Source organism: Calidris pugnax, unplaced genomic scaffold (assembly GCF_001431845.1).
Source record: "Calidris pugnax isolate Ruff unplaced genomic scaffold, ASM143184v1 scaffold64, whole genome shotgun sequence".
In the NCBI taxonomy this organism is placed as follows: Eukaryota; Metazoa; Chordata; class Aves; order Charadriiformes; family Scolopacidae; genus Calidris; species Calidris pugnax.
The window spans coordinates 1,142,465-1,169,870 of NW_015090784.1; the positions used below are offsets into that span (position 1 = coordinate 1,142,465).

General features: G+C 36.7%; 1 protein-coding gene across 9 annotated transcripts in view; it reads left to right on the forward strand.

Moving 5' to 3' along the window:
- CPEB3 (cytoplasmic polyadenylation element binding protein 3) overlaps positions 1 to 27,406 on the forward strand; it is a 94,628-nt gene that overhangs the window by 37,438 nt on the left and 29,784 nt on the right. For 6 of the 9 annotated variants that reach the window (XM_014965731.1, XM_014965712.1, XM_014965704.1 and 3 more), the window contains exons 4-6: positions 6,774 to 6,830; positions 20,207 to 20,230; positions 25,505 to 25,672. In XM_014965731.1, coding sequence (XP_014821217.1) covers positions 6,774 to 6,830; positions 20,207 to 20,230; positions 25,505 to 25,672 — 249 coding nt within the window. The remainder of the gene's footprint in view (positions 1 to 6,773; positions 6,831 to 20,206; positions 20,231 to 25,504; positions 25,673 to 27,406) is intronic. The other 3 variants (XM_014965754.1, XM_014965695.1, XM_014965747.1) reach the window with 2 other exon arrangements.

The following is a 27,406-nucleotide window of genomic DNA, read 5'->3' on the forward strand; positions in this document are numbered from 1 at the left end:
GAGAGCTGGGGTCACTTTGTTCTTTTTGGGAGTTTCTTGCTGTAAGAGAGATTTGATACCTAGCTCTGAGGTTTCTGGACTTAGATAAATTACCAGCTTATCCATCTATGTTGCATTTTATCTTGAGCCCAGTCTTGGGAGAAGGTTCAGTGTCAGCTCTTATTCTATTTCAGTCTAAAACTGGTTTATTTTTCTCAGCATTTCCTACCAGATAGGGGTACCCTGCTGTAGGTTCCTGTTTTTCTGTCCTCATAGCCTGGGCACTGTGTAACTTTACAAATTGTTTGTTATCTTCATGCTTTGAGATGTGAAGAATGTAAATTCATTCAAAAGCAAGTCTAATTTTCTTTTCTCCCAAGACAGGCAGACTTCCTTACCTGCTTTCTCTGCCATCAAGATCAGCTTCAACATTTTTATTCTCTTTCAATCAATACTCATAAATCCTTTTCTCCTCTCAAAAAGGAGGGGAAAAAAAGAAGGAAAAAAGTACAGTAAAGGAATAGTTAAGCTTCTTTTAGTGAAAAATGAATTACTGTATATGGCCAAGGGTATGTGGTTGTTCTCTGTATCAGTTGTAACCAGGCCTTATCTGACAGAAGCGTGCAATATTTTTTTTTCCTGAACTGTCTTGTTTATTCTCTGAGTTGCCAATAAAATATATTATACACTACAAAAACATGGGAGAGAGTTTTGCTTCAGCGAGGAAAGGATATATTTGCAGTATTTTATAATGTGTTCGTATTTAGATACTGCTTCTACCTAATGCTGGAGGGCAAAACTGAATTATCAGAATAGCTATGTGTAGATGCTACTTATTACTAAAACATTTCTTTCCTACATCAAAGTGTCTCCTGTCTGTGGTGTAATATGTCACTGTTGCAATGTTTATCCGTGTCAAACTATTGCATTACAACACAAATAGAGGCATTCTGATCTATAAAAAATACTTTGATCAGTAGTAACTAGCAGCTGCCTTTGTTCTATTTTTAAATAATTAAATATTTCAGCAGTGTTAGATCATATGCTATGCACATGTGCAACTGACAGGTCATGAAACTGACCAAAATATAAAATTGAGGAGAGAAATCATATCCCTTGGAAATATTTATTTAAAATTTACTGTTCCTGTAGATAACTAATATTAGGGCTTTATTATAAGTTAGAATGGAAACAAACGTCGTAATGTGGAAGTCTCTAACTTGATCTTCAGTTAACTTCAGTACATGCCACCAGATTTTGTTCAGCCCGAATTGTTGATAAGCTTTTTGTAAGCAAAGAAGTAAGTTTGTCCCATGACCCGAGAAAAGTGAAGGTGAATGGATCATATTTGTGTTTGCAGTCAGCAGCTGAACACAAAGGTCATGCAAATAGAACAAATGTTGTCATCTCAGTCCAAGAAATGGTGCCACCCAGTTGGAGCTTTTTGCAACACTTTTGTTAGAAAAAAGAGCACAGTAACAGTGTTTCTCAGTCTGGATGCTCCTCAGACACCTTTCTGTAAATGCACATGAAAACCAGCGTGACCAGACAGATGCGTTTGCACATCTATTTGTGTGTAACATTAGGCCACTCAAGCTAATCCTTTTACAGGAAACATACCCTGTTTTCTTTTCATTTGAAACTCTGCTTATTTAAGAAATTAAGAAATTGCAGAATATGACCGTTAAATGGTTCATATTTCTTAAATTAAGTGATTTCTTCAGTGATCCTTTAGATCGATCATAGTTCCCAATTTACTGCTGGTATCCAGCACGTCCTTGTCTTTGACCTGCTGAATCTGTTTTGGGCAGAACTGGTGCGGTGGCTTTTGTTTGCTTTGTTCAGTTTAAGGAGTGGTGATACAGATACCAATTTTTCCTTCTCTTTATTTCAGTTTTTCTATTGTACTATTGAAGACTGACCTCAGAGAAACCAAACGCTCTTTTTCTCTTTTTTTCTTCCTCACCTCTCTACTATTTTGAGGGGGCTAGTATATTTTAGCATAGATTGCTAATGGAAAAGTCTACTTTCATATTGATTTATTTTATTCCAACTCACCAATAAGAATACCGGTATTGATCTTTTGAGTACAGTTCAAGAACAACAGTTAGAATGGATATATGTGTACATATATTTGTCTACCCCATACACATAAAGCCAAATTTCTTATTATGTTTATCAAGACTTGCTTTTAAAGTACTAATATTTTATTCAAGCTAAAAATGTTTGCACTACTTAAATACATGCAAGACCTTTGTGTTTTATAAGAGCAATGTAATTTATTTATGAAGAGTGCATTCTGCTCTAATATGTATATGCTTTCTCTTTCTCTACTGATGGGATATATTTCTTTAGTCAGTGGTAGGAAGAAGGTACTATTAGCAAGCTTTATTACTGATATTCATAGCTGATAATTATACACTTCTATTCACACTGCCACAATATGTATTGCCCAGTAAAAATGTATACATGTAAACACAGTAATAGTTCTTCATATTACCCTTCTGGCAAGCAATAGTATTTTTGTTCTGCTGAGTATGTGAGGTCTCTTCTCAGGTAATGAAGATCAAAGTTCTTATGTATAGACACATGCTTCGTACTTTTTGGCCACTTGGGAGTTCATGGAGCAAAGGCTCATGGTTGAGCAGGGGTGTGTGTGAGTGATGTGTTGTGCTGTAACTAGACCCCTGAATACATAAGGGTCAGAATAATGTTCTTGTTTCAGATGTTTGAGGGAATACTAGTCTTTGATTTTTGCACTCTTCTGTGTCTAAACTTTGCTCTATTCTACTTGCCTACCTGTCCACCCAAATAATTATTGCCGTTTTGTAATGCCTTTTGTTGGCACCAACTTTGAAATCAGTTGATAGAAGAGATAAGAATTATAAAGGAGGTATTATTACTGAGGAAGTATAGCAGACCTAGTCCTGTTGCCAGTTTCCTTTGACCTTGCCACTGGAGTCTCTAGTCATAACTTGTAATTGATATCAACAATGATCTTAAGAACTATGTGAGAGGAAGTTCTCATTCCCAGTGAGCTCAGGACAGGTCAAAAGCAGGCCAGCTTTGCTATTTTCTGGCAAATCTTATGCAGATACCGATTGCTGAATTGGTACAGGTGGTCAATACTGGTGTAAGGTATAACAGAGCAAGAAGTTTTACTCAATATATAAACAATGGACATTGTTTCTTGGAATGTTGATTGTAACATGAAAACATTGAGAATAGGTAACTGTAGTCTTAAAAATCCTTCACTGAGTGACTGTTCATTTCCAGGGGCTAGTTAGGGTTTCTCAATTTCAAAGAGCCCTTGGGAAGAGAAAATGAATAAGAAGAGAAAATGAATTCAGAAATCTCGTAAAGCAAATCCAGCAGTTACAGATCTGGAACTGGTTAGTCACTGGTGTTTGTTTCAGACATAGGAAAATAATGATAATGCTAGCACATACATACAAAGGTGAAATCAAAGATCAGTTTTACACTTAGTTGTAAACATATTGTGATCATAAGCTTGAATATTTGCTAAAAATAGCAGACTTTAAATTGAGGTTAAAGGGACTAGACAATGTGAAAGAACTGCAACAGTGGTAAAAGTTTCCTGATACCCGTGTTTGTTATTTCCATTATTTCTGTTTCAAAATCATTACTCTTTCCCATGAAGAATTAGGTGAATTGAATTTTATTTCCAATATAATGTGGAAGAGAAGATGCACATAGTTGAGATGCTCTAAGAAGGACTTGGGCTCTTTCCCATGACAAGCATGATATTGGACATGCAGCAGAGCACTGAGGCAGTCCAGCTCTCTCCACATGCTGTTAGGAGAGAGAATTTAGGGAATTTAATGACATAAGATATGCAAAAGAGCAGCCTGGGATATACAAGAATCATTAAATCCTTGTTTATACTCTGAAATGCTTAGAGCAAGAACAACCGGATTTTTTTTTTTTTTTAATTAGGAATTGAAAAGACTTACGTAAAAGAGTGATTATTGTTGCAGCCTAAGTGCAGTAATATAATGTGTGTTATAAAAGCACGGAATTGAAAATACACTCAGTAGATAGTTATGAAACCAAGACAGGCAAACTGAAAATGGCAGATGTACACTGAATACAAGTACTGGGGCTGTTGTTACAGGAAGGATTCCTATTTATGACTTCAGCGAACTGCTGAAGTCCATAACTTCTGTGCTCTATCTTCTCTGTGTGTCTGCTTATTGTGCTTAAGATTCTTGAAAAGTAGAAATTTTATCCAGATATTTTGTTTTAAAACTATAGTTAGAAATATGTACTTGTGTAGACTTTGAAAGGTTCAGGCAGCATACATGTGCTTTTCTTTGATACTTTTCTGATAGTCATTTCTGTGTTCAACCCAAGTACATTCTTGAAAGTACATATTCTTAATTACATTTCACAGTTTCACATTACACCTTTAAATGAATACATTTCTAATTTCCTTTTTGTGCTCTCTTGTTGCTCTGTAGATAATTATGCAGTTTTCTAATCTGCATATTGCCTCTTTTCAATTGAAAAATTAGCTTCAAACAGCAAGATATTAAGATGTTGTAGGTAATATCAAAAGCTGTATAATTATCGGTAACTAATTGTCTGATGATTGGTGCATTGCCAGTCTGTTTTGAATGCTTTTAAAAGAAGTGTGTTTTGAAAGTATTCCATTAATTTGTTTCTATAGAAGATGCACAGAATTATCCTGTGCTGTTGCTCAGCTTAGTGTGAGAATGTGTCCTTCTGCTTGTGTTGCTCTGTATTTTCTGGTCCTCTTAAAAGATAGCTGACAAGAACTGTTTAAAAATAGCAGGCCAAGGGCAGGTGACAAAATGTCACGCAAGCAGCACCTGGTCCAGTGACAGCCTGGAGGGAAGAAAAAACAAACCCAGATGTCACAGATATGATTCTATTTCTGAAGCTGGTCGAACAGCAGAATTTCAGCTTCAGCAAGGGAAAAGAGAAGGGCCCATCCAATCCTTATGCATTCAAATTTTACTCTGGTTTTCATAGCAGTTCCTTTTTTTCTGTTCCAAGTTGTAGTTATACCTGTAACCTCATGCTTGTTAATACGCTGTTAAGAAAAGGGAATTAATGTCAATCTGGCAAAATTTCTGACGAGCTTATACTAACTGAACTAATAGCAGCCTTAATGTTGCTGCAGTGCTAGATTAATGTGAAAATATCTATAGGAGAATTATGTCTGTAATTAGGAAATCTAAAGTAGTAAGTGAGTATCTGCTTAAGAAGCTCTGCTCAAGGAGTTGGAAAGTAAAAACGGAAATTTTATTTACCTTCTGCATCCCCTTCTTTCTGGAGATGCTGTTTACTTTGCCGTCTTATTGCAGCAGTACTTTTTTTCTAAAAGACTGAGAAAATTGTAATGTGAAGAAAAGATGTATTTGCTTTTCTTAAATGGCTTGTGACTTAGTTTCAGAAGTGTACTGAAACTTCATGTTGCATGTGTTCAGAAAGAATATTAATTACAGCACAGCAGTCTCTGTGACTAGAAGGCTTTAATTTATTGATAGGAATGAAAAATGATGGAAAAAATTGGCTTTAGTTCTGCTTTGTTAAAGCATATTTGCTAAAACATGGTTTGCAGAAGTACAGGAACTTAACAGTGATACTGGCTCTTCAGCATAGAGAGTGGTCTTCAGCTCCCGTATTTGGGTGCCAATGTAGCAATAAATGTGAACTGCCTCCTCCCGTGCCCCCCAACCTAACCACAAATCTGGAGATAGGAGAGCATATGAAATGGATTGCAATGCTTGTAAATAACTTAAGTTACGTACATTACTTAATTGAAATACATTTTTATGTGGCTACAAACATTCTTTTACATCTTTTTCCAAACATGGACTACTATCAATTACAGCTTTCAAATTGTTTTTTGGGGGGGTTAATTAAATCCTGTTACAACGTTTTTTTCGGGGTAAGTTTTTAATACTTCAGCTCAGTTAAATAGTACCTAAAACTAATCTGAACAGTAGTAGAGTTGGCTCATTGCTTGTTTTGATGGTAAAAGTGGGCTAAGTCTCCTTTGAAACAAAGTATCCGTGTATGAATATATTCCCTGTTCCAGTCCCTGAAGTCCAGATCTTCCTAAACCAACCTTTCAATTGTTAACTCTCACCTTACCTCTCTCTATCTTCCTGGAAACTGGCACCAGCAGAGTTCATTTGAATTTCATGGTGAAGCTTTTGTATGTGATGGTCCCATACTATAGGTCAAGAATAAGTATTTTTCAAAGTACTCCATGAGAACAGTGCTCCCTCCAGCCCAGCATTTTATCTCAAATAGTAAGCAATAGCAGATTCTTAGGAAACAAAAAAACAGTGTAAGTAACAGTCTCCAATTATCTGTTAATTTGAGAGCTTCTGGTGTCACAGGTACTATGGGAAATAGTGATTTATTTTTACCAATTAGGTGGAGTTTTTGTAATGCTGTATTTGTTATTTAAAGCCTATTATAAATGGCATAACTTCAGCAAGGTTGAACTTTGATGCCTTATTTTGAAAGGGTAAAGGTAATACTTTCCTAGTACAAACATAGGAATGTATTCAGAAGTAATTATTTCATTGTTTATTTTGTGATTTTCAGTATTTTTAGTACATAACACTATGGGTACTACAATTCTAGATTATCTTAAATGTGTATTCGTGGGAAGTTGTCTTCAGTAGGTGGAAGATTCAGCTACCCTGACTGTTCATCCCCTCTAGCAATTTTTCAAATTAATGCATTCCATTCTGAAATAAAACCACTTAAAATAGCTTTTATTTGCATTGCAGGGCGTATGGGAATAAATTTCCATCATCCAGGAACAGACAATATTATGGCTCTTAATAGTAAGTAGTTAATATCTAGTGACTAATATTGTCATGTTGAATATTATTTCTTACATTTACTATGTACATAGCTGTACAGTCAGACATAAATATATGTAATAATATTTGCATAGAAATTTATGTGCACTATCTTAAAATTATTTTCATAAATCAATTATCTCTGATTTTATTGGTAGAATTGGTGATTCTTTACATTAGCTTTATAATACTTTATTTGTTCCACTGGAAGGTTCATAATGTCTGCTTATAGCTAACATTGCAAAACAATCTCTATTGTTCCCTCTTTTGTAGGGCTGTGTGCTAAATCAGTAACTTCAATTTCTGAGGTCTCTCCAGACATATTTCTTCTTGTTGGGATGAATTGTTACAAGTTTTGCATGCAGTTACATTGACTGATGGAGTTTACCTTGCTGGTTTCCCTAAAACATTATGTAGACAGGACTGGAGAGAGTGTCTAGACATCTAAATGATGAGGGCAAAGGGCGGGGCTGAACTTCACTGAAAAAGTATTGCTTTTATTTGTGTTGGGGAAAAAAAAAATAATCCAATGATGAACATATGGATTAAAATGTATCTGCCAAAATGTATCTGGAAGCTCTAAAGAAAGCCTTGTATCATGTAGTGGGGTGGGGAGGTGTTAGGCAGCACCAGCATAACACAGAACTGAACTATGCAAACCAAAGCATAGTTTTTGTCTGTCTAATCCTAAGAAATGCTAACCATTTTGAAGTGTTGGGCTTTACTTACAATGTTGTATTAGAGGTGTTAGGGTTAATTTACAAACTTCTATAAAAATTTTTGCCTGTGCACTGTCTATATAAGTTACACTGTGTACAGTTGAAAACTGCATTCTGTTTGTGTAGTACCAAACAGAATTAAAAAATAACTTATAATTGTGAAGAACTGAAAATTTGTACCAGACGAGATGCAAGGGTTTTACCGTTTGGCTTTAAATGTCAGCTTTTGGAACCCATTAGACTTTGCTTGCACTTCTTTTCTTATTTTTACACTGCTAATGGTGAGGTGATATTTAGCAGAGTTTCTGTTGTCATAGTTAGCATGTATGTCCCACTTTCTTAGGGGCACATGAAATATGGGAAATCAAGTAATTAACTAGGAGAAACACTCCCTTTAAATATTTTCTTAAAAGAGGAAGCTGTTCATGTGAGTGTGCGTGTGTGTAAATAAGTTGTACAAAGTTCAGTCTGCTGCTGTTTGACATGAATTCCGGTCTCAAAATGTGTTTGTTGTTCTAACATGGGAATTTCAATGATGTGATTGCAGTAGTAATCAGATAGGAGATTATGTTCTAATTTTGAGTTATTTTTTAAAAAGTGATAGTTACTATGGAATATGTAGCAGTATTTTTTACAGAGTCTTACAGAGATTTTTAAAAGATGGGAATGAAAAACTGATACAAAAAGCTATACTATATACTATACTGTGTCAATTTATGCAGAATAGTAGTGATTGTTCTTTTGAATGAAATTCAGCGCAAATCAAAAGTCTGGATAGATTTCCATATGTTTTCCCTCTCCTGCATCTCTTCTCCCTCCCATTCTTTGCTAGGCAAGGCCCCACCATTTTTGGCCATTACTAAGACCTTGGAAGCTAGAAATATTGTACTGTGAAATCTGTTGGGTTTTGGTCTTAAATTTGTGAAGAGCTGAGAATAAAAGCAAGTATTTAAGTACATAAGCTTAAAAATTACTTTCTGTGATCTATGTTCTCTTTTGTATGCAGCTAAAACTGAGAAATTTAGAACTATGTCACTCCCATGTCATCTGTTACCTTTGCCATGGGGAAATATAGCAGGGAAAATTAGTCCAAGAAGAAATACCCTTTCCTGTGCTGGAATGATTGTGGTTTGGGTTTAAAAAATGAAAAAAGTAAAATAAAAAAAATCCCCAAAGTTATGTTTCATCACACTAATTTTTGGAACAATTTGGAAAACTTATTTAGCTTCTTTAAATCATACTACTTGTCATATCTATTTATAATTCCTGTGAAACCAAACACTGCTGAAGCTGCAAATCCAACCTTTGCATTCTATTTATAGTTGTTGCTACATAAGCATTTTTCTCTTTTCTTCTGAAGACACAGTAATAATCTTTTAAGATTTATTACTTGAAGTTGAATTTCTCACTAACGGGGTACTCAATCTTTTGAAGCTTCAAGACAACACAGGCTGATGCCAACAGCAAGGCAAAGCATTACTGCAGGCACTGGAGGGAGGAGGGAAGCTTTCTGAGGGGTGTTCGTCTCTAGCTCCTTCTCATCCCTTATGGCCATGCTTTCAACTGTACTTCAGCTGGTGATCTTATTTATTGATTACAGCTTTTGGGAACTGGGGGTTTTTCTGACTGACTGGAGCTACTGTAAATGTTGAAGGGATTGTTCGGTTTGAGGGAAGGTGTTACTAGCTTCATTTACCGGGGTTTAGTTAGAGCACACTGCCACCATTGTGTTCATTGTTGTGCAGAGCTATAAATCGTCATCACCCCAAAGCCCTGAGTTCTGAAATAATCAAATTAGTGAGATAGATTACTTTAAAATGCATTATTGTTATGAATCTCATCATTAATGTCATCATGCTTGTGTACATACACAAACTGTTGCATGTGTGTATAAGCATGTTTATATCGTAGAGATGCTTGAGGTTCTCTCTCAGAATTAGGCTTCTACTGGGGAATGCAGTGTTCAAATTCAAAGAGATCTGAACATAATCCTAAAGAGCATTTAAAAAAAGGAAAATGCTAATATTTAGATTTGAAACATTGTGCAGAGAGAAAAGGCTATAGCTTTTGTCTCTACTAGCTCTAATTGAAATAGTGTTTTTAATGAAGTAGTGACATCTGTTTTTTAGCTTTTTAATAATGTCATTCACACTGAGTTAAACAGGAGAACACTTTTTATAAACTTCCATCTACAGGACATTGTTAAATACAATTGATACTGTAATTTCTAGGGGAAATGTGGCATAAATTGAATTATTGATTATTTGTAAATTCGTATATGACCTTGAAGAGAAACCAACTATTGATGATACTTTTAGTAGATCTTTGCGATACTAATTAAAAGGTGTGATTATAATACTAAGCAAAACCTGAAAAAACAACATTTTGCTTTTCCAAAATTAACTCAAAGGTGTCCTCTATCCCCTTCTCTTGCTCATATTCACTCCTGTTTGCTTCTGTTTAGGGGACAGTGGACATTCACTTGAGTTACTATGTCCTCCTTTCTAATTAGTTATATAAATAGGACTAAATGATCACCATGAATACAGAGTCACCTACTTGCTAGGTAGTGAGCTGTCTTTAATGATTCTTATCAAGTCCAGAAAGCTCACAATAAACTTCAGTGGGACGGAAGTACAGCAGATGAAAAAGGAGACAGGGAACAAACAGGGTGGGGGGGGCTAATGATTCTAAGGAAGCACCAAACTGTATTGCTGGGACCCCAAATGAACTCCCCTAAAGAGTTTAGACTAAAAGTAGTTAAACCAACAAATGAGAAAAAAAAACTTTGTGAAACGCTGGATTTTTGCTTTTCCTAAAGCTCCTGTTTACAGTGACTTTTCACTGCTCTTGGGCTTCAAATGTTCCATCTGCTTCTAATGTTCATACTTGTCTCATGTGAAAACGTGTCATCTGTGAAGTCTGGTACTGTTTGCTCTCCATCTGACTGTCTTTTATTCTTTTCAATGGTGTCATTTAGTTCTGTTTGTTCTGAATGAAATAATTTGAAAAATACATTAAGGCAAGGGTTTGGGGCGCCCTTTTATATTTGTGTAGAGATTTTGGTTTTGTTTCATTAATATAGATAATAAGTATGTGGAGAAGTTGTCATGCCATGATGGAAACTGTAATGGCATCAAGATAATTTAAATTTTTTATTTTCGTGCTTCTATTGGTTTTAAAATTGCCTTGTCTCTATAAGAGCTATTGTACTTGGCTCTTCCTATATTCTTATGTATTGTTTTCAAACACATACAGTGTTTAGATATAACCAAGTTGCCAAAATAGCATTTTATATTTAAATCTTCTGCTAATACTATTGGTATACCTTGAAATGAACCACTCTGAATAGAACATTTATTTAATTATTTTTGTCCTGCAAAATCTTGGGTTGGCAGTTTAATAGCTAATAAAAGCTTGGGTTTTGTAGTGATAATATTCTGGGAAAATGTATGGCTAAATTTCAAGAGGCATCAATATCTTCTAATAGTTTGGTAGCTGCCCATAGGAATCTACTGAGCTCTTTAGCCCAATTGCCAACTTGGGTTACTAATGTGTTACTAGCTAATTAACATATAAGGAATAATATAAAGGAAAGAACACACTGAGGGAGCTAATAAGGTTTGCAAAACTAGACCTGATTCAAATGTGAAGAGATCATTGTTTATTTAACTGGAAGGAAGAAATGAATGATGTGAAGTGTGACATAGAAAAGACAGGAGAGTTCATAAGAGTCCCAGAGGGTGTGAACTGTCACTTTATACACAACATCTTTAAGTTTTGCAGAACAATCTCTACAAACAGTTAGCATGATGCTGCTTTGGAGACTGTGAGGCAGGCTAGCTGATACCTCAAAGTCCCTTCTATACATGGTTAATAAAAAAAAAAAAAGCAGTGGGGGAGAGAAGGAAGGCAGCGGAGTGGTAAGACATGCTTTTTCTTCTTTCTTCCCCTCAATTTTTTATATTGGCGTCTGCACTTTCTGAGATCTGACTTGGCCATTACTGAAAGCAGTATCTTTTATCAATGACTGCTAAAGTCTTTTTCTAGCAGAGGAAGGTTTCTTAAATTTTCTTCCTTTTAACCCAAGTTTGTAGCTCTTTGCTACCTTTTGTGGGGTGTTTTTCCACCATTTTTTCTGCTTCATAACCTCATCAATGTGCCTTCCTTTCATCTGTGTGCTCCTCTTTATTGAGGGTGAGTGCCATCTGTTTTCTGCGGATTTGCCAAGCTATTCCACAAGCCGTTATATATGATGCTAGAAGACATGAGACTACAGTCCAGAATTAGGTTTGGTGGACTGGAAGCAATATGAAGGAAGTTCCTATCAGTCTGGCTGTTAGAAATATGAGTTTTATCATGAATCTATTTTTAAACTGAAACAGTGATGAAAATAGATAAGCCTTCCCTCCTGCGCAGATGCTTGGCTGCTCAATATGCCTAAGGAAGGAAGACCTAAGCTGCTTAAACAATAGTTTTGAGTATCAGATGTAGTTCACATGTTTGATCAAGTGTTTGAGGTACAATGTGTGGGCCTTAACTTGCGTATAGCTTGCATGGAGATTGTGTTTTTCTGATGATGGGATTCAATTGCCTATGTATGTCAGCGTATGTGCTCAAGGGGATTGTTTTAATAATTGCATTGCCGGCATTGGGGAAAAAGTGAACCAGAATGGACTGTTGAGGTTGATAACACCAAATTATCACAGCACCTATCTGCACATCCAGCCCATCTATCAGTGGAAATTGAGAAACACCTTTTGAACCACTCTTAGATGAGCAGTAATTCATTCCAAACCCCAATTATTTGGGGTTATATCAAAGACCTCTTTAAAAAGATTGGAGGACTGAAGTCTTGTTCTTCGTGAACAGCTTTTCTAGCCATAGAAAAAGGGGAAGAAAGAACACTTAAACAAGCTGGTCTGTTGCATTGCTCATCATGAGAAATAACCCCGCAAATCTCAACTATTGAAACACGCTAAAGTAAAAATAATTGCAAATGCAAATAACGGGTTAATACACAGAAAACTTTCTTTGGAAGCAAATAGATTTCTGTGTGCATAAAGCTCAGTACAAACATACATATGGCAAGGAATCCAGAAGTTAATATAGTGAACTAAATTTAATTTTTTATTCTCCCAAACATAATTCTTCTTTTTTCCCCATACTCCTATGCACATGATTTACTGACTTTTATCATGTCGTGTTAATTTATCAGCTTGCCTATTATCTAGATAAAACCCCCAGAAATTGTTATTCAGGAAATAGTGTATGAATAGTAAATTGATGCTTATTCAAGCATTGGCCTTATCTTTGTATGTGAATTGTTCTTGTTAACCTTGGCTCCTATTTGAGTTAGTAAAAATGTTGAATATATTCTAAACTACATTTATATGCATATAATTTTTTTACTTTGATTGCTACAAATTGTTACTCAAACTGCTTCCACTTCAGCTACTGTCTTTCATAGAGCTCCAACTGTATGAAAATCCCCTTTTTAATTAAAAAGATCCTTACCTAGCTCTTACTCAGTGTTTTTAATTTTTTTGAATACTTTGACAGTTTGTTAGATAACCTTGACCATTCAGACAGAGTGGCATGGACTGACAGAGTGATCAAAGAGAAAACTTTTGACTTGTCTCGCTGGAATTACAACTGTGATTTTTCCACATGGGTAATTTGAGGCAGGTTGGTAAATGGTAGAGACTTTCAAATCGTAAAGATGTAAATAAACTTTTTCTGTGTACATTATAGCAAATGAATTGACTGAAATGCACAAAGTCAGGCATGTTCCCAAAGGAGCTCTGGATAGGTGGCCCAAAGTTTAAAAGTCTAGTACTTTGCCAAGATACAATATTAATATGCCTCATCTCAGAATTTTATTATGACCCAAAGGAATTCTTCAAATCAGTTGATAGAAATTCTGACTGTTGCATGCACTTCTTGCATCTGTGTTTCTTGTTATATGCACACAAATCCTTGATCTCAGTCTCTGTATTTTAGTAACATAAAAATAGAGTTCCTAGATTATTCTGTTCATTTGCTTTTTGTTACTTCAGGAAAACAAGTTCTTCAGTGAGTTCAAGATGTGTGCTACAGAGATATGTTATAGCAAAGATAATTTGCATAATTATACTTGATTCTATCACCTTCTCACAGTTCATTAATTAGTTTTCAATGGCATTGTAATTCACTTGTAAACTTCCAGATCTATAAGAACTTCAGAGACCCATTATTCAAAAGAAAAAGCTTAATGTATTTTCCTTTCTGATCTTAAAAAAAATCATTGGACAACTCATAGTGTCCTAAAGCAAGTACTGCTCTGAACTGTTGATTGCTTCAAGATTACAAATGAGTTTTCCAAGTTAGAAATGAGGTTCCAGCTAGCCTTCCATTTAGCCCTTCTAGCCCCAAAATTTCAAATCTGGAAATGTTCACTCTTTTTTTTTATTTTCACAGAGATAATGCCACTTTAAGTCAATTTAAGAACTGTCTTTAAGATTTTCTTGAGATGAGTATCTTTTGATATTGTGAACGCATTATTGCATGAACAAGATAAGTAACAACAGAAGAAAATGTCAACATACTTTCTATTATATCTTCCATAAAATGTGATAGTACAAATAAATGGTATTGCTTATTTCTGTATTTGAAATTATCTGATCCAAATAACTTTTAGCTATGATATGGAAAGAGCATACATCTAGTTCTTTGGAGTTAATGTTTTATGGAATCACAGATTTATTATTACCTTGAAATGCTAAGTATTTGATGACACTGTCTTATTTGGAGTATAAGATCTCATGGTTTAGACATTTTAGTACATCTAAAATAAAGAAAAAAATTTAAGGGCTCTGCCTAAACAGTAAAAATTATTTTCATGGTCCAACATAATTTAATAACATGACAATAAATGTGTTTGCAGTTTCTTAATTTTGCAGAGTTCTTCCATTAAGGAGTATCATGCAGTCTTCAGGCTCTAGCACAAATGAGTCTGTCCGTGCCTCTGCTGAAGTCTGTGAAGAGGGTCTTTCACACCTTGTCAGTTTTATGTTGCTGTTAGAATCTGGTGTAAAAGATAAGTCAACAAATTAATTTGGCAGTATTATCTCCTATATGAACATAATGGAAGTACATCAGCTTGTCTATAGACTTGAGTTACCAGACTTTTAATAAGGTTTATGCATTTGAAAAGGTTCTCCAGAAAGTTCTCTTTTGCAAGTTATTAATTAAGCCATAATGAAGCTGCTGAAAGCTTTTGATCTGCTTGATGTAGGTGAATGATACTCAAGTTCTATACAGAACATTTTCTTGATGGTAGTGATAGTAACGTGTTGAATAAATACCAGCATGTAATTGATTGGCTTCATTAAAAAATATGTTTTAAGATGATGATGGCGTTTCAGTCAAGCTTGTTCATTGTTCCACTGACTTTCTCCCTTGTGTAGTTAGCTGTCTTCCCAGGGGAACTTTTCCCCGCAGTTTCTGATCAGTAAAAATCGAACCCTTAGCGAGAGATTAAGCTATTAGAGTGGATACTCATTGTTTCACATGACTAACAGCCATTGTCTCTTGGAGATGAAGTAACATGGGTTTTGTTTTCACAATTGTTTCTTAACTTCAAAGGTTTGATTCACAGGGATATTGAACTGTAAGTTATTATTACGCCCTCTTGTACTTATGTATTGTGTCAGCGTTTACTTGAATCACATCAAACGATGCCCTTTTTCAGGTTGAGCTTTTGTGTACTTTTCACTGATACCTGTTTCTCCTAAGCGCCACCGATTTTCATTTTCTGCTGTCCTATGACTGCAGTGTATTGTGAGCAGTGCATACTACAAGCCTTATGTGAGTATAGCCAGCCCAGTTACAGGTGGGATTTGAGGCCAGAATAGTAAACCAATACAAGCCCTAAAGCATGCAGTGTTTTTTGTGGAAAAGTGTTTAAACCAGTGACAGCACATAACTCTGGGTTTTTGAACTTTTACTCTTTGCAGCCTTGGGTAAAGCTAACAAGGCTGATAACGAACATCAGTTTCACTGTTCTGTTTTGGTTTTCTCTGTCCCCTTTGGAAGCTTAATTTTTCTTTTTCAGTTAGCTATGCTTTTCCCTTGTTTTGTATTATCATAATAGCTAACCACTAGAATACAGTTTTCTCTGGATCTTATAATTGTTCCTTCTTATAGTCTGTCTCTACTGTGACCGAGTTTGCAAGAGATAAAAGAAGCTGAAATGCTTCGGTTTCGGGAGGAGAAGGCTGAAGGTAAATGAGATGGAGCCTTAGAAAGATCATGGGGGAATGCAGAACTGCTGTTCACCGTGTTCCACAGAGCTAGAACTAACAGGGCAATTGGTGAAACTTCCCATAGATCCCTTTAAAACCCACAAAAGGAAATGCTTCTGCAGTTTACTTTTGGAACTGTCTGCCACAGGAATTTGTGGAAGTAGATAGTATCAGCAGGTTCAGAAAAAGCATCAGGCATTCTTAGCAAAGGCCTTTAAGCAGGTATTGGAAGCAGGTGAGAGTGAGTCTCCTAATGTGTGTCATCCAATGTCTGTGAATGATAAGGTAATACAGAGACAGATCACTGAGAGCAACCACTCTACCGTGCCCTTTCTAGTGTCACTGTTGAAGACTGAATACTTGTCTGTTTGTCGGGATGGTTCATTGGTCTCACCTAGCAGGATGTTGCATACGAGCTCTCGTGGGTATTCTAGCTGAGCTAGATGGTTCATATCTATGTTTTAACATATACTAAGTTTATAAGAATGTGTTGTGGTCCAAGTCCTTTCTTTTCTGTAGGTTTTCACTTGGTTTCATCTCTCTCAAATAAATTGCAGAACACCTGCCTTACTAATAATAATTCTCAGAAATCGTTTGTGCAATTCTGATATTTATTTACATTGTTTGCTTTTATCACACAAATTACACAATGTCCCTTTTTGTGTTGGAACCTTCCAACACAAACAACAGGGCAAAACCAAACTTATTCCCAGCCTAAGTAGTGAGCTGAAGAATTCTTGTTGCTATACAAGAAGGAATGTTCTGTTGCTTGATTTTCAGCGTTCTTGGTTTTCAGGATATACGTTAACTGAGCATGAGTAACTTGAAGCAGCAGAGTAACTTGAGTAACTTCCCTCATCCATATAACTTTTTTTTTTTTTTTTCTCCTTTTCAGCATCGTCCCACTGGACATTCTGGTCCTCTGCCTTTCCAGGACCATAGGCAAGAGTTGTTAGGTCACTCCTTCCTTCTGAATCCTCAAGGACTGTCTTGTGAGGATGTGTGTCTCTGTGGGTCATGCAGCTATGCTCTTTTTATAACCATGTTATAACTATGCTCCTATAAACCATGTCATCTCAAGAGTTTTGTGGCTCTTCATAAATTTTGCAAGTGTGTTCTTATGCCACCAATAGACCTCTTTTCCCTTGACTGCCTGATAGATGTTTGCAAAATGCAAGCCTTTAAAGTTGTTTTTCATCAGTTTCATATAGCTGCTTTGAGATGCAATTAAAATTTCAGCTGAAATGTTGTTTTGATTTATTACAGCAATGGGTAATCATAACTGCAGGGTTTGGGGAACTCTAATAGCATTAGCACTAAACTTACTTAACTGCATTGCAAGATTTGGGGTTTGTGGAGTTTGTTTTGCTTGTTTGTTAAAAGCTCAGAGTTCTGCTCCTCGACGTACAGTTTCATGTTTTTAAAAATACACTCAGTTTCTGGGATGAGGTGAGTTAATAGTTTCAGGAGAGTTATCAGGAGGTAAAAGAATGTATTGTTCCTTTGTATTTGAGCACATCCAATTTGGGACGTAGTGGTTGTGTAATTGTCAGCTTGTCAGTTAAAGAAAGTTGTGAAGGGTGGAGACGGTTCCGGGAGTTGCACAACTGATCAGTGGCTGCTTGCAACAATTCAACATTTTACATGGGGAAAGTGCGCTCATCGTTTCTTAAAGCAGCTGTGTTTTCATTAATGCTGTAATGTTCTGTAGGGTACCTAGGAAAGAATTGTGTGTTGAATTTTGAAACCTTTTATGAGATGGTTTTCTGTGCAAAATGATGTTCATATTTGGCAACAAACCCGGTATATGGGAGTGGCTTCATCCGTGGTGAGTCCAATTTTGGGAACTCTCAGCTTCTTTTCTTTTATCTTCTGTTGGAATTGTCCAAGAAAGAAAGTAACTTCAGTTATATAACACCACCAACGTAATTGTTTGTAAAAGTATAACACTTTTCTTATTGGCTCACAAATGTCTTCATTCAAGAATAATTTCTAAATTGTTTGTTTTTGAAAATGTTTGCTCAAACTGGAGGTGTTACGAAATTTACCTGATGAATCTTCTATTAAATCTGTTGTGCTCTGAACTTTGACTTATGAACAAGACGGGTATTTTTTATTAACTTGTCTCAAAAGACGGATTCTTATTTTGCATCTTGTGTAAACAACATAAAATGTGTGTTGACGTTTTTAAGTTGCTGTGCGGAATAACTGTCAGCTTGTTGGAAAAAGTAACATTTTAATGTAAACACTGGATAAAATTGAGTTCATTTTCAAATTGTGTGTGTACATGTATAAAATACAATCAACAATGGTGAAACTTCGCCTTCTTTGAGTGTTTAAATGTGATGCAATGTTTTTAAATCAGCAAAAACTGCCTAAGCTGACTGTCTTCCTGTTTAAGTGGGTTGCACTCTTTTCCCCATAGAATATACAGGCAATGATAAATACACCTTCAGTAAAACTTTTTTATGGACATAAAGATTATGTGCATGAGTGCATATGCAAGATAAAAGTAATGTTATGCAGTGCAATATAACATAGAAGTGTAATAATACATGAATGGCAATAAGTTATTCTAAAATTCACTGAAGTCCGTAATAGATTTCTGCGATCATACTTTGATACATGCTTATTTTTTGGTGTATGGGCATTTGGCAAGAAAAGGACTCACTATATGATGTCTGACAGTGATTCTTTGCTATCATAATAAGTAATGAAACATGGCTCTAGCAGTAACTAGATAGGAGAAGGATTAACTTTTTTCTTACTGGAAAGCCAACTCTAGTATTAATTCTGCCGATCATTTGCTGTGTGAGGAGCAGAGTCTGTTCTGAGGCTTATAGCTACGTCGCTGTGGCTGAATAGTTGTTCACACAGACAGCTTCTACTATCTTTATGTTAAACATAAATTGTGAAAGATTTCTTCATCATAGCCCTTGACGTTTTTTTAATCCCTCTAATGAACCATTTGTGTAGTTGCTCTTTTGTGGCCTCATTCTTTGAAAAAAAGACATTAGGTGTATGGTGTCTGTGACCATGTTTCTCCAGGGTTTGAGGACAAAGAGAGGTTACTACTGCCTGTGCTGAAGGAGGTTCAGCCTCACTCTGGGGAGTCCCCAGGGCCACTGTGAGGTGACAGCCATGGAACCAGTCAGCAGATGAGTAGTTCTTAACTAGCCACAACTGATGTGTCATCTAATTGCTGGCCAAAGAAAAGTAGGTAGGGGAAGCTGGGGGGTATGGTGGGACATCTCAGGACATGCATATGGAGATGGAAAAAAGAAAAATGGAAAGAATTGGGTGTTTTATGGTAAGGGACACTTGGGATATAGAAAGAGGGAGTGGGAACCAGATGAAGTTGGCTAAGGGGGATTGGAGGAGAGCTAAAGGAATCATGCCTAGAAGCTGGGCTTGTAGCACAGGGCCAGGAGGCATTGTGTTGGTTCTGGAAATAAGGGATGGGGTCGGCAAGGAGGAGGAGCACAAGTAGTATTGGAATTAAGAGAGAAATACACAACACAAGGGTCTGCTATGTATTGTCTAAGCTCCCTTTCTGTTGAAAAACTACCCAATCCCCAGCCTTCCACAATCGATTACCTTGGAAGGCCACAGATACCTGTTGCAACATATTGGAGTCCCTGTGTAGAAGACACCGTTTTCCAGATTGTTTTCTAAAGCTGCAGATCAAAAACTGCTACTCTTTACATTTCACATTATATCATGAAGTATGTTTCTGTGCTTGCACAACATACTGGATTTTGCCAGTGATGTGTGTCACATTGAAATGCTGTATTAATTCTGGTAGTTATAAAGACATTTTGTCAATCTGTTTTTGTTCGTCTGAACATACTGACTATTAGGTTCATGTTGTTTTAGTAGGATTTTAGTATTTACAGATGGTCAATTATTTAAATGGAAACATAATAGGAAAATATGTTCTCCACAACTAATTCATAAAATGCAAAATTAATTATTTTAATTAGGATTACCATTTATGATGTTTATTGCCTCTTAAAACCATAATCCTAAATGATTTGTGGTACTGTAAGTCTGGTATGCCTGATTTTTTTTTTTTTAAATAGTATTGCTATGTATAAAACTTGCGCAGCAGGTATGTTCCTTGGGTTTTTTTTCTTGGTGTTCCCTCCTCCCCTCCCACCTAATCTGGCAGTGTCATCTTCAAACTTTCGCTTGTGTTGGGTGGTTTGAATTTCATCTTGCACTTTTTGAATGTCTTTTCCTTATTTCTGGTGGGAGGGGAAAAAGTGAAGAGGTAGAAGCTATGTTTTCTTTGCTTTTGGAGCTAAATCTCATGACAGCTGTACCGACAATTTTCTTCTGTGTTTACATGCAGCCAGGAGCTATGGGCGGAGAAGAGGTAAAAGTATTTATTAAATGTTTTGTTTGCTAAATAGTGGGAGAAATAAATATTTAGTTCTCTTGTGATAAGATGTAACCAGCGTTGACATTATTTGTTTGATCAATTGCTTCATATAAATCAATCTCATATTCTTCATTTGCAAAACATCTCCCTTTTAATAGCAGATTAAAGCAATGATGATCTTGAGCTGGTAACTGCAAGTTTGTAGCTATTACCAGTGAACTGGGGGATGACTGAATGAAGAGGCTCTTTAATGACACGTACTTATGACTTAAAATGTGTAGTGTTCCAAAAAAATATTGTTTTCAGGTTTGGATTTTTTTTGGTAGAACTGCAATGTTTAACTAGCACATTGCACGTTTCAAAAATAGTTTTTCCTTAGATGAAACATCTTTCATTGAGTATTACATTTGAGTATTACATTGGATTGCCATTGTGAACATCAATACAGATAACTGTCCTCAACAGTTAATATTGATAATAATAATATTTTAAAAAGTAATTTGAGCACATTTTAACTTTATTTCATCATAGACAACCCTTAAAAAATAAAAACGTTTTACAAGTGTACAGTGCTGCATATAAATTTATACTGAATGATTAGTGAACATGGACAATAGCAAGCTCGCTGACTACCAAGAAGGCTACTAATGTAGCTTACATTTACGTGCTGCACTGTACCTTATACAAACTGTTTTTTCTTGAGAAAATAAGAGAGAAGATTGCAGCTTTTATCAATTAGAGTTGGACAGTGCTACCTGCTTGGGGTATTTTGGCATTAAAATTCATTTAATCTTCTTTTTTCATGTATATTCTGTGACAGCTATGCATGTGACAGTGCTTCCTTTTCAAAATGTAGAATTGGCATCCCTTTTGTGAAGAAGCTTGGAGACAAACTTAGCCATACAAGCAAGCTGATAGCATATAAGTAGCTTGTAGTTTGTACGTATGTATGGATTGGGACGGTAGGCTGTACAGGCTGTAGTAACACAGTTTATAATATAGAATTTGAGCTGATTTTGTTCAAAGTTGGCTGGTTTAAGTGTTTATTTGATGGTTAAAAAGAAAAGAGTTATGTTTTCTCCATAAACTTACCTTCCTATTTCCCCCCTCTTTCAGAAAACATGCTGTTGTGAACAGATGTTGAAAGCATCCTACTCTTACACTTTTTCAGTGCTTTCATGGTACTGAAACAAATTGGAAAGCATACAGATTATATAATAATGTATACTCTGTGTATGTGAACACTGTTTAATTTCATTTTAAGGTTGTGCAAGTGTTTCCAGGTTGAACAAATGGCACCAAAGTAGGGAAGGAGGGGGGATCAGTTGGGTACTATTAACGTCTTGCAATTCATGTTTACTTGTAGAAGTGAAATATAGTAATGAGGCAGTAATTGGAATACAGTGTTCTATACAAATTGTAGTGATGACAAAACAAGGCAAACAAGTTCTGAATGTTTTGGAGGTTCAGATTTTTTTTTTTTCCACTCTTAACAAAAAGCATGTTTCACTCAGTAACTGTTTCCGATAGTAACAAGTAGACCTCTATGCATGTGTCTTGTCATTAGTGTTGGGAATTTTATGACTTGTCTTATTCATATAATATTAAAGTTTGTGATACTCACTTTTTTTCATTACCTTGAATTTTATGATGTTGTTTTGAGCTTTCTTAACCTAAAGAAACTTGAAATTCTGCAATAGTCTGTTAAAAAAACAATGCGGTGTTTATCGAATCATAGAATCATAGAATGGTTTGGGTTGGAAGGGACCTTAAAGATCATTGAGTTCCAACCCCGCTGCCATGGGCAGGGACACCTCCCATTTGATCAGGTTGCCCAAAGCCCCATCCAGCCTGGCCTTGAACACCTCCAGAGATGGGGCATCCATGACCTCCCTGGGCAACCTGTTCCAGTGCCTCACCACCCTCACTGTAAAGAATTTCTTTCCAGTATCTGATCTAAATCTCTCCTCTTCCAGTTTAAAACCATCACCCCTTGTCCTATCACTACACTTCCTGACAAAGAGTCCCTCTCCGGCTCTCCTGTAGGCTCCCTGCAGATATTGGAAGGCCGCTATAAGGTCTCCCCAGAGCCTTCTCTTCTCCAGGCTGAACAACCCCAGCTCTCTCAGCCTGTCCTCATCGGGGAGGTGCTCCATCCCTCTGATCATCTCTGTGGCCCTCCGCTGGACCCGTTCCAGCAGATCCATGTCCTTCCTGTGTTGAGGACTCCAAAGCTGGACACAGTGCTCCAGGTGGGGTCTCATGAGCAGAGAAGAGGGTCACCTGCCATGACCTGCTGGCCACGCTTCTCTTGATGCAGCCCAGGATGCGGTTGGCTTTCCGGGCTGCCAGTGCACACTGCCGGCTCATGTTAAGCTTCTCGTCCCTTTCTCATATGTTCTCATATATCCTTCTCTGTTATTGTTTTTACCATTTGCATTGTGGTAACAAGCAGGGTACCCAGAGGCAAGTCTGTGCAGGGACTCATTTCATGTTTATTGTACTTGGGTATTTTAATTAGTGTTTGATTCTGTCACTGTGACTTAAACATCTTCAGTGAGAAGAGGTTTTGTCAGAAATTTCAAGGGGCTTGCTGTAACCTATCAGTTCTCTATTTGATCCTCTCTTTTCTTTGAGTGAAGAGGCAAGTGTTTCTTTGTAGGTGTCATGCTTAGAGCTGTTGGGTCATGCCCTTTTAGGTGCCTTGTTTTTAACTTTTACAACCAGTTTTTCAGGTAAAGATGTAGGCACAGCTATGGGAAATCAGCCCAAAAAACTATTTTGCTACACCTTCAACTCAGAGATGCTAGGGGAGGGGCGCAGGGGTACAAAAATAGAGCATTTAATGATGCTTTCCCATAATACTCTCCCAGAGATTTGCCTCTGGGGGATTCTTGAGGTGATGTCTCAGTATTTGTTGGTTCAGAATGGGTGTTTCTCCCGTTCTTCTTCATTCCCTTCTCTGAACCTACATAAACTTTTCAGCATCGTAAGAAGTCTGTGGCAGGAGGTTCCACAGTTTGACTCACTTTCAGCCTTGCCATGTACAGGTTGCATTCAATGCACCTTGATTTCTCCTTGCTGGAAGAGACAGTGAGCAGTCCTTCCTTACTTCCTTGTCTGTATGCTGTCTGTTACTTTAAATAAATACTTCATACATTTAACTCTATACTTAAGTATAAAGTTTTAGATCATCTTCTGCATTTACTTAAGATGAGTATAATGCTTGCAGACTATCAAGCATCTGCCATAAAAGGTGATATCTTGCTTTTTCAGCTGTTGTGCATTTTTATTATTTCCTTCAGAACTCAGCACCTATTCGGCCTCCTCTATAGACCTGTATTTTAGTTGAACGCCTTGTTCTAGTACCTATTAATTTGATGTGTCAGCTTTCACTAATGGCTCATGTTTGCTGTTTATTTTTTACAAGAAGGTAGGTTGGGGGGAGGTGGGAATGAAAAGATTATTTAGCTTCTTACTAATGTCAATGTCTTATGGATATTTTCAAATTTCCTACTTTTCAATGGGTTTTCTGATTTGATATTTTTACACAATTTTAGACTTCCTGTCACTATTTCTCTCATGCATGTGTTCTTTTTTATGCTGAAATTCATGTGCATGACCTGTTTGCCATTAACGGAATATTCATCAATAGTCTTTCCAGTTTTATGTTCTAAACCTGCTATATCTGACAACCAGTTATACTAGACTTTGAAGAGTAGCGTCTCTAAATCCCTCTCTGATTATGGCATTTACCCTGTTTTTTTATGTTAGTGCTTAAAAGCACAGTAGGATTTTAGCTTCAGTGGATTTTTGTGTCTCTGATCTCTCTCAATGTTGTGCATTCAATACATTCTTTCTAAGTTAAGACTTTTCTAGTGCCTGGTGTTTATAAAAAAAATCAGGCTGGTGTTCTGTGTCAGTCAGACCATTTTTCCTGGTTTTTGTTTGTTAGCTTGTTTTCCGTATGTAGGATAGCTGCTTCTTTTTGTTATCTTTTACTGCTGGAGACTCCTTCACTGGTATTTTCAGTGTCTATGTTTTTCTCACTAGTGTCCCTCTGCATGTCTTGATTTTTCTCCTTGACCCTGTGTTTATTTCCTGTACTTTCCTGTGCTGTCAATACCAGTGTGGTATCAGTTCTTCCCTAGGTCTTGCTGGAGGTCAGTTTTATGTGATCCGTTACCTTTGAATTTTATTATGTACCCTGCTATTTTTATTTAGAATTGCCTGCCCTATAAAATATTTGATCAATTAAGTATAATTCCATCCCTGTGAGCAGTCCACCATGGTATGAGGGACCATTTAGCCTCTTCAGAGGTGAGATGGGGGTTCCCATTTGTACATCTGTCTACATTCCAGGATTTGTTTTTTAACTCAGGTGTAGGGAATTACTAAATTCTAAAGGTGGCATGTTCTGCAATGTTGTTTACATACAGGCCTTGAATATTGCTTTATCTTCTGCGTTAATAAAACTGTTCTTAATGTAACATGTGTATACTTTGGTAGTAATAGCAACAAGTTAATTGCATCAGATTATTACAAATAAATTACTTGTTTTTCATTTACAAACTAAGTAGCAGCCATTTATGTTACTTTTTGTTAATTCATTACTTAAAGGGTGTTTTAACACTGAGTAACAGTTTTTTGTGGTTTATTTAATAAGATTTTAAAGATACTTTTTTTTTTTTCTTGTTAGCTAAGCTTCTTGCTTCACCTACATGTTTAATATCTACAATACAAGGCTTTTCAATGTTTATTTTGCTGTTGGCCTCCCTTATCAGACTGGGCCTCTGTTCACAGGAGGAGGAAGAGATGCAGCCCTTTGCTTAGGAGCATGTATAGCACTCTGAAGTGCAATGGCTTGAGGGATCTGCTTTTTAACATCATTCCTTGAAGCTCTGTTATGGAAGATTTACTTAAATCTATAAGAACTGGTTTGAAATGCAAATCTTATAAAGGTTCTTTCTATAGCTGAGACACACGATTTTATCTGATAACTTGTTCGTTTTCATTGCTAGCCATTTGCAACGGTTTGTTTTAAAGCTAAATTAGGTTTATTTTCTTGTAAGGATAACATAATATAGTTTTGGAAAAATAGAAGCAATACTAATGAGCATCCTTTGGATAATTGGACCACTTAGCTGGGCCCTTTAGTGCAAATTCTGTTAAAGCAAAACTGTAAAAGGAAAATATAATGTCTTTTACTGAAATATTTAATTCTCCAGGAAATAGTGTTAACTGTAGATACTACAAAATCTGTTACAGGTCGGTCTTCACTCTTTCCTTTTGAAGATGGCTTCCTAGACGACAGTCATGGTGATCAGTCTTTATCATCGGGTCTCAGCTCTCCAACACGCTGTCAGAATGGTGAAAGAGTGGAACGCTATTCTAGAAAGGTGTTTGTTGGAGGTCTTCCTCCTGACATTGATGAAGGTACTGTGAATAGGTTACATTGGTGAGACGTGGGAATTAGCTTTCATAGAATTACTTTTAAAAGGGCAGATTTTCATAAAAACAAGTGTATTTTCCCGGGTATGTCACTTGTATTATTTAAAACAAACACCACCACTTCCTGCAACACGTGAGACTTGAGATGTCAATCTTGTGGTTGAAATCAGAAGATAGAGAAACAGAAATAGCAGTACGTCTAATCTGCAATATCAGCATGTGTTTCCACATAGGTAAAGCTGAAAAAAGGAACCCAGAGGATGCCATCACGCCTCTGTAGTCTTCCCTGTTCTTTCAAAGATGCGGTTGGCTTTAAGGACTTTATTAATACAGTCCTCACCAAAATATATCAGGCTCTAATCAGTCAGCTCTTATATTCAGTGTATATGCAGTGTTTGGTTGGCAAATGTAGGGCAATTAATATGGTTACAAATAAAAACCAACTGAATAGGAATGGTCAGGTTTTTTCTCAGTCACAATCAATATCTGCTCTACTTGTGTGTGCCTCCACACACCCCGACTCCAAAATTGTGACAGGTTTTGGTGTATTTTTCATCTTATAGATGGAATCCACCACTCTCTACCTTCAGTTGGCATACACAGGGAATTTGAGGGTGCCCTTATAATGAAAAGAGAGGGATCTCTGAATCCTATCTACTAAATCGAAGCCTAAACCATGTGCAATTTTAATAAACAAATAGTATGAGCTGCCAATCTATGGTTTACAAACGGCTGAAATGCAGTTCCCATGTCACATCAGGAGTTGCAGGACTGTTGGTACAGGGAGGGCTGGGTACCCTGAATCCCCAGCTGTGAGAAGCAGCAGCCAACAGGTACCGCTTAGGTGAACGACCCTGCGCCGCTCAGAATCAAAATCCATGCCCAGCCCATTCTGCCAGGAGGTGTCATGACCACTCAGGAGCTGCCACCCTCTCCCAGAGGGATCTACTTCAGTAATACCTTTTTCCTTCAGCTCCTGAGTTATGCAGTATATGTTTTGTGTCTCTAGTTGCTTGAAAAATCTGACGTGCAGCTCATGGGGTCAGATAAGCAGGACACATCTCAAACAGCAATACAAAAAGTTGGAAAACTACTGCCTTTGTCTTCAAACTTCTCTCCTGATGGATTGTTGCTCTGATCTAGCTAGTATAGACACAATAGACACAATTTTAAAATAATTCTTTCTTTAAAGTACATAAATAAATGCATTGAGAAAAAAGATTTTTTAAGAAAAATACATTTTTTCTGAAGCGTTTGCATGGAAAACCAAGTTGTCCAATAGGATAGTTTGAGATGTGTGTTCCACAGTGCTTCTAAATTAATGCTTAAAAAGCAAAGAAATAACTTGATAATTGGAGGCAGATTTCTAAGGGGACTGAGTAAGGTGAAAACCCCACAGTCGCCTGACCTGATGCAGCCTGCTTTCCGGACCATGGTACAAGGAACGGCCATGCTGACACATGGCTCCTCCATCAGTCCATGTGGCTGCATCTGTGGCCATAATTAGCCAAAGCATTGTGGCTATAATTAGAAATAGACCAAAGCTGAAGCATATTCACTTCTGATAGATTGTGTTTGCATTTAATCCTGCTGCAAACTTGAATTAGTGGAATGTAAAATTACTTTTTTATGTAACCATGTATAACATAGAGCTGAAAGAATATTTAAGCATCCTCTATGTACATTGTTGCAGTTTTCACTGTTCTTAATAGGCATAGA